The 20,457-nt window shown below is 49.6% G+C and overlaps 4 protein-coding genes; 3 read left to right on the plus strand and 1 right to left on the minus strand.

The window, feature by feature from the left end:
* Nucleotides 1–6,973: 6,973 nt before the first annotated feature.
* Nucleotides 6,974–9,075, plus strand: CHC_T00008898001 (anthranilate synthase component I). XM_005714151.1 is given in 2 exon segments: nt 6,974–8,776; nt 8,777–9,075. 1 exon segment carries the CDS (start codon nt 6,974–6,976, stop codon nt 8,774–8,776), a length of 1,803 nt encoding a protein of 600 aa, XP_005714208.1. The 3' UTR covers nt 8,777–9,075.
* Nucleotides 9,076–9,435: 360 nt separating this feature from the next.
* CHC_T00003092001 (hypothetical protein) lies at nt 9,436–12,363 on the plus strand. Its single transcript, XM_005714152.1, has one exon. The coding sequence runs from the start codon at nt 9,436–9,438 to the stop codon at nt 12,361–12,363; it is 2,928 nt and encodes a 975-aa protein (XP_005714209.1).
* Nucleotides 12,364–18,297: 5,934 nt separating this feature from the next.
* CHC_T00003093001 (hypothetical protein) lies at nt 18,298–19,830 on the plus strand. XM_005714153.1 is given in 3 exon segments: nt 18,298–18,555; nt 18,682–19,188; nt 19,189–19,830. 1 exon segment carries the CDS (start codon nt 19,189–19,191, stop codon nt 19,828–19,830), a length of 642 nt encoding a protein of 213 aa, XP_005714210.1. The 5' UTR covers nt 18,298–18,555; nt 18,682–19,188.
* Nucleotides 19,831–19,844: 14 nt separating this feature from the next.
* On the minus strand, nt 19,845–20,144 carry CHC_T00003094001 (hypothetical protein). Its single transcript, XM_005714154.1, has one exon. The coding sequence runs from the start codon at nt 20,142–20,144 to the stop codon at nt 19,845–19,847; it is 300 nt and encodes a 99-aa protein (XP_005714211.1).
* Between the last annotated feature and the right edge of the window lie 313 nt (nt 20,145–20,457).

Below are 20,457 nucleotides of genomic sequence, written 5' to 3' on the forward strand. Positions count from 1 at the left end.
GAGCGGACAGCATTCCGACTCGTCACCACCCGAACCCCTGGTTACATTCATGAAAGGCATAACGAACGACGCGTTGGGTGCACTTACGAGTGCCCAGAAAGGCTTCATCTCCTCAATTCGGTTCCTAGAAACAACTCCGGAGCTAACTGGGACCCAACTAAAGCGCACTATCGCTGACATGTTCCCGCCGGCTTCGCTTTTCCAACAAGAAATATGCGACCTCCCTGCAATTCATATTGAGTTGCGCAACTTCTTGGATAGTAGAGGAGGGAATTTGGAGCAACACTCATCTCACCGTGTTGTAATGACCCTAGCTCATGGCCTTTACGAAGAACCGGAAGACACTCAGGCGGCCATTGACATGGCACGAGAAATCGTTGCTGCCGGCCGTCGGTCCCGCGCGAACACTCCCGGTTCGAACAGAAGAGGCATGAGCCAGCCTACTTCACAGTTGACTCAAGTGACCCCTCCGAATCACACTTTCCCGTAAAAGGTTGCGCACAATGTAGCCATGAGACTAAAAGACAAAGATAAAAAGTTTTCTGGCGATCTAGGGGAGTCCTGGATGGAGTACGTCGACGATTACCTCCAGGTTTGTCGAGACTATTCCCTTTCTCCGCTGCAAAAGCTACAGTACCTCCACAATCTACTTCGAGGAGACGCGAAGAGGTATTACCTCGACAAGGTAGATAGTTACGCTACCAGTTTCCAGCAGGCCACACAAATGCTCGAGAATGAGTACAATTCTGCAGTACGTCAAACTCGAGTTAAGAACTACCTGAACACGCTGCGAATTACTTCCTTTGTTTCTCAAGGGACAGAGATGTCTGCCGCGCTTGCAAGGGTCTACAAGTCTATTATCCAGCTATTGAGACAGGCTCCAAGATCCCACCAAGGAGACGCCCACAAAGTGGAATTCCTTCGAAACGCAGTAATAGCGACGCTATGGTCGAGCGAACCGTACAGCAGAGTTCTGACTCATAATCTTACATTCCAACAGCTCTATGCAGAGCTCGAGGCTGCCCTGCAGCTAGAGAAGGAGTCCAAACTCGCGATCTTACAAGACCGCGCACAGTTAGGTGAAAGGACGCATTCTTCCGACGACAATGCCGGAATAATGTACACGGGGCAAGGAAGGTACTACAGCAGCCCTTCTTCGTCCCGTTACCAAAGAAGGAGTACGCCTTTCCGAAGCTCTCCCACCGGCCAAAGCGCGAACAACCGAGTCGCAAAGGCCGGAAGCTTTAACCCTCTATCGGTCTCCGGATTTTTCAACTGCGGAGGTACGCATCTTTTGAAGGACTGCACGCTCCCGTTGAACACGTCCATGGCAGCTGCACGCAAAATGGAGCACTATGCGAAGAAGGCCGCCACAAAACCAATTGCGTTACACCACGTTCTCGCGGACCTATGTCAGCAACTTGATTGCGAAGCAAAGGAGGACTGCGAGGAAGAAGCAGAGGCGAGTGACCCGCGAATATTTGAAAGTATCCTAAAAATGGAACACCCAAGCTCAGAGGAAGACAATCCGCATCAGCATCATGATGAATCTTCAGCCGAAAGTATAAACCACGTATACGTCACTGGAAAGTCATGCGACATACCTTCATCAGATACTTTCCAAGGGGTTTGCATCGATTCCGCAGCCCATAAATCGGTTATAAGAGCTTCCCAAGCACGCGCATACTGCAGCTTGTTTGATGTTCCCTTTCAGCCCTTCTCAACGAGGAGAAGAAATGTCTTCAGTTTCGGGACACACAAACACCTTGGACTAGGTCTTCTCAACATGCGAGTACCAATTACGTCGAGTCACTTCCTCCCTATCACGGTCGATGTCGTCGATGCGGACGTACCTTTCCTGTTAGGCTTTGACAACATGGAATTGTACAAGATTGTGCTCGACACAGATAAGTGCGTACTGTCTTCAAGGTTACAAGGATGGGACGCGCCCGTTAAGAAAAAGCTAGGACACCTGTACTATGAATGGGGCACCCAAATACTCTTCACTGAAACCGACCTCATGAAAGTGCACAGGCATTTCCACCATCCGGATTCTGAAAGGCTCTACTCGGTCATGAAAAGGGCCGACCCCGAAAAAACCTCCCCTCAGGTCTTGACCGACTTAAAGCGCATCAGCGCGGCATGTGACCTCTGCCAAAGACTCTCACATGCACCGCACCGGTTCCAGGTGGCACTCCCAGACGGAGAAGTCGTCTTCAATAAGACTGTCTGCCTGGACCTCATGTACCTTGACAATGCAGCTGTTCTAGACGTGGTAGACAAAGACACCAAATTCTCCGCGGCTTCTTTCCTATCCAATGAGACGGATAACGAAACTTTGAACACGTTCATGCGCATATGGGTCTGCACATATATTGGATTCCCAAACATTATGGCCACTGATCGAGGCCCTCAATTCAAGTGCAACCGGTGGAACATCCTGCTCAACCTAGCAGGGATTACGCACCACCCCTCTGGTGTTCAAAGTCATAACGCATTGGGAGTCGGCGAGCGTTACCATTCCTTTCTACGGGGAATATACGGCAAGGCTCGACAGCAACACCCTCAGCTGGAGAATGAACACATACTCGCCCTTTCCGTCAAGGCTATGAACGATACCGCTGCGTACCACGGTCTTTTACCTACTCTACTCGTGTTTGGAGCCATGCCACGGATTCTAGTGACCCCTATGGACCTCCCAGCGCAAGTAGATCGAATGAAAGCGATGGTTTTGGCTCGAAAGGAAATGACTCTGGTCATTACAAAGGAGAGGGTCACAAGGGCTTTGCGCGCGAATGTACCGTCAACAGCTCAATCCGATATACCCATCGGCTCACGTGTCCTGATATTCGGGGAGAAACCTCAGAATAAGTGGATTGGGCCGTACAGGGTTTTGGACGTAAACGATGAGTGCCTTTTCATAGACTTGGATGGTACCGACTACCAAGTGTCCATAGACAAGTTGAAAGCTTGCGAATTCCCCCCCGCCAGTCAGTACAATTGGAGCCACACCTGATCTCAAGAATACCTCAAATCCTGTTGCGGAGCCTCCGCCGCAAAGTGATGTCCTGGACGATTTGGAAACCATATTAACTAGGATCCGTGCGAATCCACAAAGCTCTCAGTTAGTATTGACACCTCTACAAAGTACGCCCCCTCCTCTGCAAACCGCAGTACCCATTGGGGCGACACCAGACCTCGACGTTTTCATGACTGAAGTCATCGAACAAACGGACGGAAGAGCAAAATCAGAGGAATTCGCCAAAGCCATGAGAAAGGAGGTTGTTGGACCTGAGAAAAGGAATACTTGGAAGGTAATTCTGAAGGGAACTCTACCCCCCGGCCCGAATATTTTAGGGGGGCGGTTTGTGCGTGCCCTCAAGAACGCAGGTACGGATGGTGAACTCGCAAAAGCCCGTTATGTGGCGCAAGGTCATCGTGATATGGATAAATCATACATGGTCCATAACATCACGAACTTACGCCAAAGTTCAACAAGAATAATAGTTTCGGTCGCCGCTATCAAAAAGTTTCGTATCTTTTCACACGGCGTCACCCAAGCTTACTTTCAAAGTGAGGAGAAGCTTACCCGCAAGGTGTTCCTGCTCCAAAAAAGGAAGGATATGGAGGATTTTGGGTTGGCTCAGAACGAGATTCTAGAATTGCTTAGGCCAATATACGGTATGACCGACGCAGGTGACTACTGCGGAGTCACCGTTGATCACCACGCCATAGATGACCTTGGACTTGTGCCCTTACTGGGCGACCCGTCGCTATACATCAAACGCAACGATGAGGACATTCACGGACTTTTAGGAATGTGTGTGGACGACGGGTGCCTAGCAGGGAACAAAGTGATGCTGGAACTTACGGAGCTAACGCTTCAGAAGTTCGAATCAAGGCCACGAGAATGGGACAACTTCGAGTTCTTTGGAACGACTATCTCCACAATGAACAACGGACATTTTGTGATATCCTAAAAAGCCTATATAAAACGGCTAAAGCCGTTACCGCTTGACGCATCATTGTAACGATTCCGATCGTACAGAGCCACACTCGCTTCAAGCGAGTGTGGCCTTGTGTATCCAACCCAAATTGGGTTGGATTCACAAGGCCCGACGCATTATGTGCCATCAAGAAAGCAGCACAGGTGACTGAAAGTACATTTGGGGTGGAAAAGGTCAAGGCATTCAACACTACGATCACGTTCTTACAGAAAACCCCTGAAAGGTGCCTCCAATTTCCCCCTTCGACAAGAAGACGCTTCATCTGAAGGTATATGCAGATGCTTCATTTGCTGGAAATGATGATTTGTCATCACAACTCGGGTTCATCATCCTTCTATGTGATGAGTCGAATCGCACGCATGTTTTAGATTACTCCAGTAGAATGTCCAAGCTTGTTGTAAGATCCATTCTTGGTGGAGAAGTGTACGCTTTCGCTGACGGTTTCGACAGAGCATATATTTTACGCCATGACCTCCAAGTGATATTTAATGTTGTATAAACCCGTGCCACTGTAGTATCCTTTTCGCGCTACTCGTGTACACGTGTATCTAGATAACTCAAGTACCCCGACGTACAGTACCTAGCCCATTTACACCAGCCTTGCTCGCTTTCGACACGCGCACACGTGGACCTACTACCGCTCTTGTACAAGTGTATATTATGACGCAACCTCGTGAGCACTAGCCGTTACATCTCGACCGCGACCTAGTACAGTATATAGCGTCGTTGGCGCTTGAGCCGGGTGGGTTTGGGGACAAGCAACCAAGGACCAAGGACGCGACTCTCGTTCTTGGATTTGCGCCGTACTAACTAACTTCTTCTCGTTCACGTTCTCTCGTTCTCCTCGCTCGCGCCCTAGGACTCTCGTGGCCACGTTGCGTGTTGCCTCCCCGCTCGCGCGCACGGTTCGCTGGCCGCGTATTAGCCCCGCTGTGTCGAGAGCACCCCGTCGTTCGCTTCTAGTTTCCGTGGTTCGAGAGCACACCCGGGTTCTACAGTCGCCCGAAAGCCTCTACCACTTCCCCCTAGCTACCTAGTACACGACCCCACGAACGACCCGTGTTTTAGCACGTGACCACGTTTCGCGTTCTACTACATTTAAGAAGAATTTTCCACTTCATATGTTCACGGATTCTCTACAAATGTTTGACGTCATCACGAAAGGGTCATCAACGACAGAAAAACGGCTGATGATTGACATTTCATCTGCGCGTCAATGCTACAAGCGAGAAGAAATATCTCACGTCGGTCTTGTATCGTCTGAGAACCACGTGGCCGATAGGTTGAAAAAATAAAGTCTCAATAACGCTTTGCAGAAGCTTCTCGATACTGGTTACGACCTGAACACCGTGCTAAAATAGATTGTCCAGACTCCGGCAAGTTCTACTTCTGGAAAAATGGCAGTGCGAAATTGCCTATCATTTTAATCTCAAGAGGCCTGACCACGCGAATGGATCACGCGGTGAGAGCCTAACTTGCGTTTTTATGGGTTAGATTTATGTAGTATATAAGGAACAGACCTAGGCGACTAGCGCGTGGGTCTGACCAGGAGGCAGGTTTGAACAGACGTGTCTACGCAGAATCCTTCTCGAACAGCGCTTCGATTACCCGGAGGTTCGGTTGGGTTCGAAGAGCCGGTCGTAGGCTCTTCTAGACATTTAATAAACTGTTTAAACTATTCTCTTTAATTTTTCTGGGACAATTCCCACAACACCATCGGCTCCCCCTGAAAGTTGGAAAAATAAAAGTAATTTATGTACACATCGTCAGGTCTCACGACCGGGAGACCAGAACAAAGTGTCGTCTCTGCATGTCAGTGAAGAGCGAAAAGTCCCACTGTGCCGAAGTTATTTTTCTCCATGGTCTGTACTGTAAATGCTAACTACACCTGAATCATTGCAGTTGACTACAGTACAGTACCGTCCTTCCGGTAGCAGTTTAAAGTTTAAACTGCTACCGGAAGGACGGTACTGTGAGAAGGGTACTGTAGAAGGTTTAAAGTTTAAACCTTCTACAGTACCCTTCTCAGTGGCTCAATGTGGGACGCATGAGAAGTTATGATAAATATGCGAATGCAGTGCGTATTCGAAGAAAATTGCCTTTATTTGGACGGGAGAATTGGTCTCCAAAGTGTGCCACGGTCAAAGTGGGACGACGAGAAATTTCATGTGTTGCACGCTTCATCTGTAATGGGAGAGACCCAACAAAGCCGACGCTGCCGTGTGCTTGCGGGTCCTCAACAACTCGCCTTCCTCAACCTGCATCCGCTGTTTTCGGGCTCTTGGCCATTGCGAAATTGGCAAGTCGTCGCAAACTATGTCTTCGAGAGGCGACACCGCAGACTGCGCCTTTCAGACGTTTCTGAGAGTCAATTTTTTTTTGTTTGCAGTATCATTCTCTACATTAAACTCCTGAATGTGATAAACGTTGGGTACGGGCGCTTTTGGAGGATTCCGCTCCTCCAAACGAGCACGAACGGACTGCAAATTGCCAACCGTCGCTGCGTTTCCTGTTGCGAGGAATTTTCTATTAGATTTCTTAGGTGTGGGGTTCTTTGACAGGCATATATTCTTTCTCAGAATGTTGCGCAACACATAATCATTATTGGGAGCGACGGAAACCTCTGCAAAAGCATGAGCAGAAAACTGACCGTTTGTAAGAGCATGTGAATATGTTTCATCAAAAGAATATATTTAATTCGTTGCGAAATAGTTTAGCAAAATCATATGCGCGAAACTATGCGGCGCGGCATTATAATTTTGGTGTCACAATTTGAGCCTTGTCACAATTTGAGCCTTGTCACAGATTGAGCCTGTGAGAAGGGTATCGCCTACAGCACGGGAACCGGTCGTTGCACAAGGAGCAATCTCCGAACCTTAAGTCGTCCAGGATCGTATGCTCCAGACTCGGCGAGTCGTGTAGTCTATCTCACTCCTCCATTTGCTTGTCACGGATTGCTCACAACGATGCCGCATAGTCCTCTTTTCATTCAGCCTTTCTCTAACATCCCACATCCCTCCATCCGTCGCCCGACATTGCGGAGCACACGACCTACCCTCCGTCGTCCCACCCACCCCGTCCGACCTCGCACCTCCGTATACTGTGTAAGCCAAGACGTCCGCGTGTCCGGCGGTGGCGTCGCCCCTTCGGAAGATGCCTTCACTCAGTATGATGGCCAAGACCCAGTCCACTTTGCCTCACTCGCTTCCGATCCGGCCGTCCGCATGGTTCCGGTTTGGAGGAAGATTTTTTCAGATCAAATGACCCCCGTTGTCGCATATCGATGCTTGGTTGCGGAAAATGACCAAACAACCCCCTCATTTCTGCTCGAGAGCGTCCACACGGGAGAGCGCGTCGGTCGATACAGCCTCGTCGGTGCACGTCCGGTGTGCGAGGTTGTTGCTTATAAGCAAAATGTTACTGTCGTAAGGCATGAACGAACTGGAACTACCAGGCATACCGAAAAGGTCGATGATCCCTGGAAAGTCATCGCGGAGATGAACAACACACTCAAACCTGTATCGAGTTGTTCCTTGCCAGCAGCAGAGGCATTTTTCTCTGGCGGCTGGGTCGGATATGGTGGATACGATACCATGCGATACGCCGAGCTCAAGAGTTTGCCATTCTCCGCCACCCCGAAAGATGATCGCGGACTCCCAGATCTACATTTTGGTCTTTATAAAGACGTTTTCGCTTTTGATCAAGTTGCAAAGGTTATCTACATCGTCCATTGGGTTGACATCACCGATCATTCCAACGCCAACGGAGAGGCACTGGTTGCAGAGGCACACGCAGCGGGGATGAAGGAGTTAGACTCACTGGTAGAGACGCTTCATAAGGGGGCCAATCTGAGTACGATGTCACCTGGAACGGTGAATTTGAATACTGATGCGGCGGCGATTCGGCAGTATCCGAGTAACATGACGAAAGAGGAGTTTATGGAAGCGCTGTCGAAAATCAAATACCACATTATGGTTGGGGATACCTTTCAGACGGTGTTTTCACAACGTTTTGAACGATGGAGCGAAGCAGACCCGTTCTCTGTGTATCGAGCATTGCGTATCATTAACCCTTCTCCCTATATGATTTACATGCAAAATGAGGGATCAATTTTGGTGGCCTCTTCGCCAGAGATCTTGACTAAAGTAGAGAATGGTACTTTAACTAATCGACCACTCGCAGGAACAAGGCGCCGCGGTGCAAGCGAGGAGGAAGATGAGGTCCTAGCAAAAGAGCTGCTAGCTGATGGTAAGGATCGGTCCGAGCACATGATGCTGGTAGACCTGGGACGCAACGATGTTGGAAAAGTGTCGGCGTACGGGTCTGTGAAGGCTGAGCAAATCATGAATGTTGAGAAGTACTCGCATGTGATGCATATCAGCAGCACTGTGAAAGGAAAATTAAGAGAGGGGTTGACTTCGTGGGACGCTCTTCGCGCGACGCTACCAGCTGGAACGATCAGCGGGGCTCCGAAAATTCGGGCGATGCAGATTATCGATGATCTAGAGCCTACAAAGCGCGGACCATATGGAGGGGGGATCGGGTACATTTCGTTTCATGACAGCATGAATATTGCGCTCGCTTTAAGAACAATGGTTGTGCCGACGAAGCCACGCATGAATGCGGATGGGAAACCAGAGTGGCAGTACTTTCTTCAGGCTGGGGCTGGAATCGTGTATGAGTCGGACCCTGAGGCCGAATATACCGAGACAGTGAACAAAGCAATGGCGATGAACAGAGCGATTGACTTGGCAGAGAATGCTTTCTAAAAAGGGACGCTCGTTGGCGATGAACAGAGCAGTTGACTTGGCAAAGAATGCTCTCTAAAAAGGGACGGTCGTTTGCAGAGATTCTTGTAAGGAAAGAGTTGCAGACAAAGACTGGAGCATATTCTTGGTTGAAGCGGATAGTCCTTGGGTACTGTGTGTACTGTACATTGATGAGTGTCCTAAACTGGTAATCTGCCAGAGATTAGTTTCCAAGGGTGTGTTAGTGCTGATGCATTGCTGCCCAGATTTGTAAATTAAAAAATTAAACACGATTGGGACGAAGCAGCCCCAATATTGCATCTTGCGCTCTCAAGCTGCAGCCTCTCCTGTATGATGGCCACCGGAGAGGCCATCATACACGTCAGTACAGTAGTACTGTACAGACTCTGCACTATGATCTTGGCATGTGCTACCCTAGGGTACCCTTCCCCCACATCTGCCTGCTTCCTGCCCAATACAGCAAATACCAAGGGTATATGTACCGTAGTGCAGGAACATACAACCTCGCCCCTACAACAATCCCGTCATCGATACTTACCGTCTGTTTCTCTTAACATCCATTCAAGTCCCTTGCCAGTCTTTGTTCACCATCATATCACCACCACCATCTGCGCACCTCAACTAATCGCTTCTCCTGCGTCCACATACGCGTTTGATCCATGACAGAGCCGCCCGATGGCCGGCAATCTGTAGCCGTCATCGGCGCCGGCGCGGCCGGACTGGCCTCTGCTTGGCTACTTGCCCGAGGCAGATACTCCGTCTATGTCTTCGAAGCTCGTGACACGGCTGGCGGCCATGCCCACACCCTTGACCTTCCCATCCCCGGCAATACCACAGGCGCTACCGTCCCCGTCGACGCCGGCTTCATCGTGTACAACACCCGCACCTACCCTGATCTCGTCAGCCTTTTTGAAATACTCAATGTCGAGGAGGAGAACTCCTTCATGTCTTTCGCTGCCAGCATTGAGAACCCTTCCACCAACACTTTCTTTGAGTGGGGCTCAGACACCGTCGCCTCCCTCTTCCCGACCCGCTCCAGCCTGTTCAATGTGTCTATGTACACCATGCTTTTTGATATGCGCAGATTCAACAACGCCGTCTACGATTTCGTTGACAAGCTCGAAAATGACCCGCAGTTCCAAGATGCCAACATCTCGCTGGGTGAGTTTCTCGAAAAAGGCTCGTATTCATCCGTCTTTATCCGTTGTTACCTCGTGCCTATGGTGTCGGCGGTCTGGTCAGCCTCCTTTTCGAGTGCCATGAGGTTTCCCGCCCGATCTATGTTTCATTTCTTCATCAACCACGGTCTGGCCCAAGTTTTTGCACGTCCTCAGTGGCGCACACCAGCTGGTCGTTCAAGAGAATATGTCACCAAGATCGTTAACGATATTCGAGATCACTCCGGTGTTGTGTTACTGGGCACGCCAGTAACACACGTTATGCGAGATGAGCGAGGCGTTACGGTCTACGCCGCCGCCACTGGTCCAAAGAGGTTCGATCAAGTTGTTTTTGCCACTCACCCTCCCATTACACTCGAACTGCTCGGCTCAGGTGCGACGGAGGACGAGAAGCGCATTCTCGGTGCGTTCCGCTACTCAGAAAACCAGGCCTACATCCACCACGACCAGCGACTCATGCCCACGAACAAGTCGGTCTGGAGCTCGTGGAACTTTATTGGAAGGAAGAGACAAGGGCAGACTAATAAAGAAAATGGTACGTCTGCCACATGTCCCGATGATGCCAGTCTAGGCCAGGCTGCACCCAATGGAACTACGCAAAACGATGCGATCCCATCTGATGATGATGAGCCCGTCTGTGTAACGTACTGGCTCAATAAGCTTCAAAACTATCACAAACATCACACCCCAGTGCCAGACATGTTTCTGACGCTGAATCCGGTTACAGAAATTGACCCTGACAAGATCATCAAATCATTATCTTTCGGCCATCCCCAGTTCACGGAAGAGAGTGTTAATGCACAAGCTCTTCTACAACAAGTAGTACAGGGACAAAACAGATCTTGGTTTTGCGGAGCTTACGCGCGCTATGGTTTCCATGAAGATGCAATGATGATAGGCTTGAATGTGGCGGAACGCTTATCAGAGTTTACAAACTTGAGGCCCTGGAAGTCGAAGGAGAGACTAGCTATTAATGATAACTCGAGGCAGTACGACATTCCCCTTTCCCCGCTCCGGAATCCTGTGTTTTTCTTTATTGGGGGGCTCATTGTACTCAATGCCGTCATGTCGCGCTTGCAGCAAGGCCTTGGCAAGATTGCAGCCAGAATGTCTGAGGAGGACCCCGTTGTCGTTGTCGCGGTTGGCGACGGTCGTTTGCATCGCTTTGGACCGCGACGCTCAAGGATGGGGTTGAGCAGACCCCAGCCCAGTCGCATTGTGAACATGCCAGGCTCCGTTCTGCCCGGTAAACTGCAATCTGGCAGAATGACAGTGAGGACTCCAAAGGTACTTGCGCGCATCACCGAAGCTCTCAGATATCGTCATCCACTTGCTCCAACAGCAGCGAGAGCCTTTGCTGCAGCTGAGGTTGACTGTCCAACCCCGCAAGATCTTTCAACTACTTTGAAGGCCTTATTTATTGCAGATGGGTTAGACGTGGATCCATCAAAAGCCAGAGCGGGTAGAGCGAAGTTCGCAGAGAGCCTTCTTTCTTATGTCGTCGGCGGGTTCCAGAAAGTCAAGACATTGCCAACGCACACTCGACTGACTGAATTAACAACGTGCATCTCCAGTGTTGTTTACCCTTCCTGGTGGCTTGAAATGGACAGTGAAGTCCAGAGCACAGAGTGCAAACAAATGGACAATCGGACCGTGTCTTTGGGATCTATCAGCGATTTGAATGCACCTTCGAATACTGTGGAGATTCTTGGAGATTTGTCGGAAGCGACAATATCTATTCTTCAGAGCAACGATAATTCACGAGCTACGGTGGTTGTCCGAACGAGTGAGCGAATGACCTTCGTTGACAGAAAAGCTGAATTGTTGTCCGTTCGTGAACAAATAGAAATCGTGCTATTCAAAGATTTTGTGAAGCAGTGGAGTGAAGCGAAGGATGAGAGGAATACAAGTTCTGAAAACCGAAAACTCTGCTTTGACCTCATATTATCCCCTGCGCTCGTCAATCTCTTTGAGGGGTCAGGGTTCAAGACCCTTGGAGAAACCTACGCATTTGTGCGGCAACTCGCAGTTCTTGGGGCCACGATTGAGTTCGGCGTAACCGTCTGCGGGGTACATCGCGATTGCAAGGACTGCGAAGGGCCACGCAATGTTGATGACGTTTTTGCGGGAGACGAAGGATTTACTCTATGCCGAACAAGAGACGTTATTGGAGCTAGCGAAAGGTGTGGTCTTGAACTGCAACGCGTCTCATTTATGGACAATGAAGAGGCTGCCTTGGATGTACAGGAGGTGATAAACAGGGTGTACAACAGTTTAGCTGTCGATCTTCTTGAACCAAGTGAGACGCGTGTTGTTTTAGCGCAGTTGTGCCTGTGGGAAGCTGCGCTACTAATCGGCCATGTCCGTCGGATGGCGGTAAGATTTAGAGCAGTGAGGATTCTAACTTAATTTATTGGCAGCTTTCAGAACCTGTAAATGTATATTCTTCATAAATTTAGCTTCTACTACAAAAGAAGTGCTACAGGGGGCGACGGGACGGTGTATCGTACAAGTATGCGTTCAAACGTGCCTTCTCATTGAACATTGCTTGTGTGCTGATTGAATTACAGACTGAGATACTACGTCGATGTTAAACTTAAGTTCTTGAAGCCGAACACACATTCTCGTAGTCATGCCCTCTGACTTTCCTGGTTCCCCAAACTCCTTCTCAAATTCAAGCCTGTGAATCCACGGATATCTTTCCTCGTCTTCAACAGCTTTGTCCCATCTTGAAAAAGCGAGTTCTTTAATTCTTTGATTATGTTCATGACGACGCATACATTCCTTGAAGACATCTGTTTGTGGAGCTGACATAGCAGAGCTGTATTCAAGGCCAAATATTCGAGCGAAGCTGTCGAATGGACCTGCTTTGTAGGCAAACGGGAAGATCTCGATAACCGCCGTTGATGGTTTCAAGAAGATGAAGTTTGCATTCCCGGCGCCGTGGGTTGTGATCAAAATATTCGTCTCCTGCATAATGCGGACTTGATAGTCGAAGGACTTTTCTTCGAAATCCACCACTTGGAAGTTAGACTGGATGCCTGCAGCTGAACTAAGAACATTTAACTTCTTTTCGAGTGCCTGTAGTCTCAGGAGAGCTCGAGGTCCCTTTCGTGTCAATGCTGTTATTCGAATTTGGCATTTTGTGTTTGCAAATCCGTTCATTGTCCAAACTGAGCTTCGCGAGATGCCGTTCGCACCTAAAACAACATTTTGTCCTCGAACGTCAAAGAGACCATAAGGGAAATGATTTTCGATATTGCTGTTCACAACTGACCGAAAAACTGATACTGTGGATGGCGTCTGCGCAGATGCCAACTTTAAACTTTTTTCAGAACCAGCGCGGACCATGGAAAACCCAATAGAGGGATGTTTGAAAAATTGTGCAAGCCTTGGAACCCAATCTGACGAAGGTCGTTTCCATGTCTCATCAAAGACAAGCATCGATGGCTTAAAATCAGTCATTTCGGAGGCCGATCTAATACCAACCTGGAATGTTCGGTTCGGATGAAGAGAGGAATGTGGAAGTGTCATTCTTCCAGACCCCAGTAAGGTTTCACTCGCTACAAGCAGAATGAATATGTCGGTGACAAAATGGGGCATATGATTGCGAGGTGCAGAAGTACCACACAAATCTCGTTTCGAATTCGTCTCGTCTAGTTCAAAAGACCCACGGACGGCTTTCGCTAGAATTTTTTTGTCGAACTGCAATGTGCCTTTCGATGACACGCGTTCCACAGCATAAATTGGCTCCTTTATCCCACAACGAAAACGTAAATATTCCGAATGCATCTTCATCCATTTTGGGAGTACAAGCCGGCCATCAGACAGACGTGCAACATTGAAAAGACGGCAGAGTGATTTCCCTCCAGCGAGTGACCATACCTCAACTGTCTCTGGTGCATCCCCTCTTTGCTGAACAGGCAACGAAACCTGGGAACCCCCCTCTGAGTATGCAGAGTTTGCGTTTGAGTCATCTGCTTTCATGCCACTGGCTGTTTTGGGGGATTTAAAGTTGGGTCCAGACGATATAGCATCGTTCTGAACATGCTCCACAACGTTGAGTGCACTCGAGTGAAGAACGTCTGAGTGTATCTTGGGCTTGGCATTAGAGAGTCCTAGTCTATTTTTCTCAATATCGAACGGTGGATTATGACTCGGGGGTGTTCTGATTGTGTTGTGAGTACGTGAAATTGTGGGCGCAGCACTTGCACCATTAAGTGTTTCTGGTATAATATTGTACATAATTGAGGCTGTAACTGGTAATGGCTCAGCGGGACCCAATGCGATGCTCTTCACGAGGTACTGAAGCGCTGGTACAGCCATGAGAAACTCGGCAAGCATTCCTTGGTTTGACACAAATCTTCCAGTCCTTACAACTTTGGAAGAACGATCATCGTCGTTGAAGTTCCGAACTTTTCTTCCATGAAGCCTCTTGCGGTTATACATCTTGGAATTCCCCTGTTTCAAGTGATATGGTTGCCGAAATACTGCACTTTCAGCATCCGTTTCCCGTGACGCATTCTTCGAAATGCGAAGCTCCTTCCGAAGGTACACCAGCAAGCCAGCTAGAATACCAACTGCCATAAGAGCGGCTGGGCAGAGCGCAAAAACTCGTGTATAAAAAGACCTCTTTGGTAGCTTGATTGTGTATTGGATGCAAGTGCTTGGCATTGGAAGGGTAGCCTTTCTGGAAAGAGGCGGAATGCGGTTTTTCTCATTAGCTTGACTGACTTCCTTTGTTTTAGCACTCCTAACCTTTGAAAGATTCGCATGTTTTCCACACATTGTCTTCTTCTGTCTGTTTAAATGAAGTAGTTGGTTTGGATGCTCGCCACCCCGCGCAGTTGTTCTTTCTTTCCGTAACCTTGAATCTGCTGGAAATATGGTATGGTCTGGGGGACGCCACGGTGGGCCATTTGTAGAAATCGATAACTTGTCGCCAGCCATGCCGTGAAACCGCATCGCTCCTCGACAACCTATGACGCACGAACAGCAGCTCGTGAACCCATTCAGGTGGATGAGCAGGCCCTTCCCTACACTTTGATATCTTCAAAAAACGGTTAGCGAACAAAGTGTAACACTCGCAAGGTTTGATGCATATGTTTAGTCGGGGAAGATGAATGCCATGTTGGATAGTATGGGTTTAGAAAAGTGGATATTTGCAGCATGCGCTATGCAGGCTTTACATGCGTTGTTCGAATTAAATAAATCAGAGATGAAATCCGAGACGTTGGGCGCAATCATCTGCGCCTCCACATCTGCACGCTTCAAAAAGGAACTTGCTGATACCACCAGCCGTGAAGGGGCAACCCTATTTCTTCCCGCATTAATTGGCTTTACATGGTTGCATCGTGCAAGAGACTGCGAAATCGTCCAAAATGATCCACCGATATATCTTTCGTGACGCTACAATAGGAAAAATGTACTGAAGGCTCTCACAATGAAGTTTGTGTACAGTAATATGTTTACTGCCTTTGGACCATTATTAAGCCAATCAATTGTAAAGTCTATGTCCTGTTCGAGTTCGCATTGTCTCTCTTGTCTCCGCTCTGCGTGATCTATAGGTCTGACCGTGCCTTCATAACAGGTAGCACACACGTGCGGATTCCTGAGAAATCGGCTGTTTCATTTTTTAAAATTGTCATAAGTCTACCTACTCGGCACTTTCTTCTCTAACGGAATGCAGATGTCCTTTTTACCTGAGAGAATAATATTTTGTCGTTGCAGTAGTTCTCTGCAATGTTTAGTTCTTCGCCGAGAAATTGAATGTAGAAACCAGGTGCTCGTGCCTGATAAGAAATGGCCATACCGTATGTGAGAAATCAACTCCGTGATTCACGCAACACTCCCGCATTGGAAGCATGGTCTTCCCCCGATTGATTTCCCTCGGTTCAAAATGCGTTCACTTCACTCGGTTCGTCCAGCAATGTGGAGGAATTCGTAGTGCGCTGAGCATGATACTGTATCCTTGGTACAAGGGGGGGGGGGGGGGGGGGCCGCGATATAAGAGCACTTTGAATAAGACCGACCTCGCAATAAGAGCACCATTTTCGCTTGGCACGGTATCATAACTTCAAGACCCATCAGACACTGTAATGGCAATCACACAGGCCTTTTCTCGGGGTATTTCAAACGCAGCGACGAAACAACATGATATTGGGGAAGAACGCGCCACTATACCGACCGACCGCCACTATACCGACATCAGTTGGTCTGAATACATTATTGCTACCGCTAGAAACAATTGCTCATGATTGCCATATATAACAGAAGTAGGGATGTTGTTGCGGAGAGTGAGAAGCGTGTTCGCGCGCTTACGAGGGAGGGCTTCTGTGCACAGGTCCAGGCAACTACTTATTGGTGAGGCGTTACAGCGTTCTAAGGAGTAAAATGGGCATCCTGTACGAGATTCTTGAATAGTAGCAACCTCGGATTAAGAGCAGCATGAAGGGTTGGCACGGGGTGCTCTTATATCGTGGTCCCCAGTGTACCTCCAAGGTACAGCATGCATGATACGGAGCAAATACAAAGTCCATACGCATACACGTGTGCAGAACAGAAGCAACGGCACTGAAGTGCCATTGTACCTGTTCAGCGCAATTTCATAACCCTTTGACGCGCCACCTGCGGCAGAGTCAGGGTGTGTCTTAACTTGCCCGGGTTTGCTTTGCTTGCCCGAGTTTGCCGGTCATTTATTAATTTATTAATGTAAGTACACGCCTTCCCCTTACGTTAGTAGTGGACAGGTGTCCCAGAGCGACGGTGCTGACTTACAGAGGCATACAGCGCCATAAATTGCCAGAACACAACGGGGAGGACACTGTGGGTTCTACAAATTCGCTCCGAGGACGCATCGACAGGGACGTGACATGCTGCAGCGTCAAACAACTTCGCCCGAGGGACGCGTCGACATGGACGCGAGACGCTGCAGCGTCGCTCGCTTCCGACCCAGAACGTGGCCATTGCGGGTGATCCCAGATCACCGGGATAAATAATTGATCTCACCCCCTACTTCTCTCCTTACTACTCCGCGGGATAGCGTATCTATCGCCGGCGCTGTTTGGTCAAAAAACGGATCTACAACCACTGCCCAGTATCGCCGTTCGCCTCCCCTCCTTTCTTCTCAATCTAATCACTCCTACGCAATGCACGGCAATAGAATCATCACTGCTACGACCGCACTAACCGCAACCGCAGCTCTATTCTCCCTCCTTTCATTTCACCAAGCTATTTCAAACTATCCTCGACCCCGAAAATTCACAAAGCCCTTAGATCTCCGACGGGGATGGACCTTTGTCAGAGCCAACAGAATTTTTAACGACAAAGAATTCAGTCGTACATACCGTATGGAGGGGGGATAATATTTGGTCAGAAACGCCCGCTGCAGACGAGGAAGCAATAGTGAGAGACTTTGCGTTGGTGGCCCCCGTCTTCCGAATGGTGGGAGTCGGAGAGATGCGCCAGAGGCGCGGAGAACGGCGCACGTGGCATTGAGGTGTGGAAGCCATTTTCAGGAAAGTAGTAGGCAGAGAGGTGCTTCGTAGAGTTGGGTTGCCTTTGCGAGATGGCAGGTGCATAGATTTTTGCAAAGGGGGAGTTGAGGATGTTTTCGGCAAGGGGCAAGCACTGCGTCCACCGGAGCACAGCGTCCAAATTCGAAAGTTACAAACTTACAAAAGTAGCCAATATATGATTGACATTTGTCATTACACACTGACATAACTTGAGCTTGCAGTGTAGGGTCGTACTTAGTTTCAAATCATATATTAACGCCCAGTAGCCAATAGTAGTGCAAATCATGGCTCCGGGCAAGCAAACCCGGGCAAACTCGGGCAAGTTAAGACCCTCCCTCAACGAAGAAGATGCTGCTGCATTTGTAGGGCCACATTTGTTGATCTCAAAGACGCTGTTGCGAGTAGGGGTCGCCCATGGGACTTCTTTGTGCATGTACTAGCAACTAGAAGACCGTATCTGTGCGCAAGAGTACAAGAGTTACGCAGCAGTTTTTCGGGTGTACGGAAAATTAATGCGAATTGCAAGCATCGAAGCGCTCTCTACCACCGATCTTCGGCGGCAGACCTCGGATGTACAAGAAGTATCCGAATGGCGAGCAGATGTGGCCCTCGTCTCTTGAGGGTTTTCGACATGAGCGATCGCGGCCCCCTGTCGGCGCAGATGAGTCCCTTCGTGAGGGCACTATCTGAATGCAAAGGCCCAGTCCTCGGCTTGGATGTCGGCTTGCGTCATATCGGAGTAGCGCTGTCCGACGAGCGCCGTCTTATATCCTTTCCACGGGGCGGTTTTGGACGAGCCTCCATTCGCGAGGACATAGCCAGCATGCGAAAGATTACCGAGCGGGTGGAAATGCACGCAGCCGTTGTTGGGATGCCGACTTGCTCCGGCAGGACTGCATCATATGCCAAAGTACAGGATTTTTTCAGGGCTTATGCACAAGGTGTTCTGCCGGAGTGCGGCATCCGAGTCATCGGATTTTGGGATGAGAGCTATACGACGCAGTTGGCCAAGGACTCTTTCATGGGGCATGCGAAGAAGAGGGATAGAAATCGGCTTGCGACACGGAAAAGGGTCGTGGATGGTGTAAGTGAATGACGCTTTTTACGTTTTGGATCGCCTGGCGGAGTCTTTGTGACACATGGACGTGTACTAATTATTTTCCCTCTGGCTATGTGACATTCTTCCGTTGAAATTCATTATGTGACGAAGTACGCAGCAGGAATTATACTACAAGATGCCCTGGACGCTGTGAAAGTTGCAACGGACGGAAGCCCAGTATGACTCCCAAGCGTGTCAGCTGCTATGCTGATGTACTGTCAACTACACGGCTACCCGCTAAGATCTGTATCGTTTGCGTTGTGTGGTTGCGAAACATGTAGAGCTATGTTGGAGTGGTTGGTCGCAATCGGATGAGAGCAACTACTTTGTCAAAAGCTGTCCCAAATGTAATGGGTTCCAGCACGAAGCTCTCGCAACCAGGGATGGCAGATTAGTGGCTTGCAGAGCTATGGCGTGACAATGCAAGTCGCACAGCACTCGGGTAATACTCCGAAACGAAAAGTTTATGCGAATCAAAAGTAATGAGGGGAACCGTATCGCAGAAGAGCTAGAGGCCCCAGGAAGGTCAAAAGGATCATTATCGATTCGAGACAACGCTCCTGTACGCAGTTGAGTTGAAGCAAAGTGCTCCCTCGACAGCAAGTTGCAACTCAAGGCATGGACTCGCTTTCGCTCTGCGTCGTGTGGTTATGCGGGATAGCATACTGGCGCGATCTGCTAGACCCGAGCCTGTTCACTGCTGCTCGTTTCTGCGGCGAGAAGGTGCAAGCGCTCAACGTGCCCACGCCTCGCAAAAGCGAGCTCAAGCATCGCGGCCTTTTTGCTTGGCTCTATCATGACGCACCGCGCCTGTTTGAGAAGCGTCAGAACGGGGGTGTCATGCTTTTGATATGGCAGAACGGCATTGCGAAAAGCAACGACGAAGACGACTGGAACGTTCCGCTGTGCGCGGTCGAAGGGGATGAGAGGATCGGGTGCGACGCGGTTGTCGTCGAGGCCCACGAGATGCGGTGGTCGACGTGCGACGACGCGGGGGTAGACGAAGAACGCCTCCAAGCAAGAGTGGCCCAGGTTCTACGCACGATTTGTTCGTATTCCATTTTCTTAGGCCCGCTAGAGAAAGGTTGCGACATTGAAATCGAGGCGTTCGATTGTGCCGAGGATGAGCGAGCTGTAAATGAGAAGGTGCGCCATTTGCAGTGCAAGAAATTCAAGGGGCTGCACACGGCGACGGCGCAGATATCGTGGTCTGTTTACGTTGAGCGGAGCGAGTTGAGAGTTTTGAGTTCGGGTCTCTGATTCACGGAAAAAGCTTATTGTTTCCTTTCTAAATCCGAGATCTGCCGTGATCCGAACACCGTTTGTCTTGATGTGTGAAGAGATGGCTTTGACAGACTTGAATGCGACATGGACGAGTAGCGTTTCTGGGGATCGAATGTGGCAGGTACAGTACCCAAGGGTACAGTATGGGCGCTACTGTATCGCGACCAGTGTGAGTGGGAATTACTGCCCGCCCCCGCCTCGTTGTGTCCCCCCGGGGCATGTTCCGATGGCTCTAAAAAGATCTCACCCAGATACAGCCAATAACACGCTGCGGCATGCGTAATCCTCATCCATCATTCTTACCAGTCCTGCCATGCACACCCCCTCAGACCCGGCCGCGGTAGATCCCTCTGTTGATACACACCTCCTTGCCTGGCTCACCCAATCCTCCCCCATACTCCTCCCCCACCGCCAACCACCTCCCCCACGATGTCCGCCCCTAACTACCTCACTTTCCTTCCTCCCCCTGTCCTTCCCGGTCGTGCCCCATCCCACCGCCGTCGCCTGACGCACCAAGGTCCGCAAATGCTGTCCAGGTCCGTTTCCAAATTTCTTCGTCGCGTCCAAGCGGGCGCTATCAGGCCCGTGAAGCCTGCCTCCCTC

Source organism: Chondrus crispus, genomic scaffold (genome assembly GCF_000350225.1).
Source record: "Chondrus crispus Stackhouse genomic scaffold, scaffold_172, whole genome shotgun sequence".
NCBI classification, from domain to species: domain Eukaryota; phylum Rhodophyta; class Florideophyceae; order Gigartinales; family Gigartinaceae; genus Chondrus; species Chondrus crispus.

Excerpts from the sequence above, each read along its gene's own strand:
- CHC_T00003093001 (XM_005714153.1), top strand. The coding sequence starts at position 19,189 with ATGGACTCGCTTTCGCTCTGCGTCGTGTGGTTATGCGGGATAGCATAC.
- CHC_T00008898001 (XM_005714151.1), top strand. The coding sequence starts at position 6,974 with ATGCCGCATAGTCCTCTTTTCATTCAGCCTTTCTCTAACATCCCACAT.
- CHC_T00003092001 (XM_005714152.1), top strand. The coding sequence starts at position 9,436 with ATGACAGAGCCGCCCGATGGCCGGCAATCTGTAGCCGTCATCGGCGCC.
- CHC_T00003094001 (XM_005714154.1), bottom strand. The coding sequence starts at position 20,144 with ATGAGGATTACGCATGCCGCAGCGTGTTATTGGCTGTATCTGGGTGAG.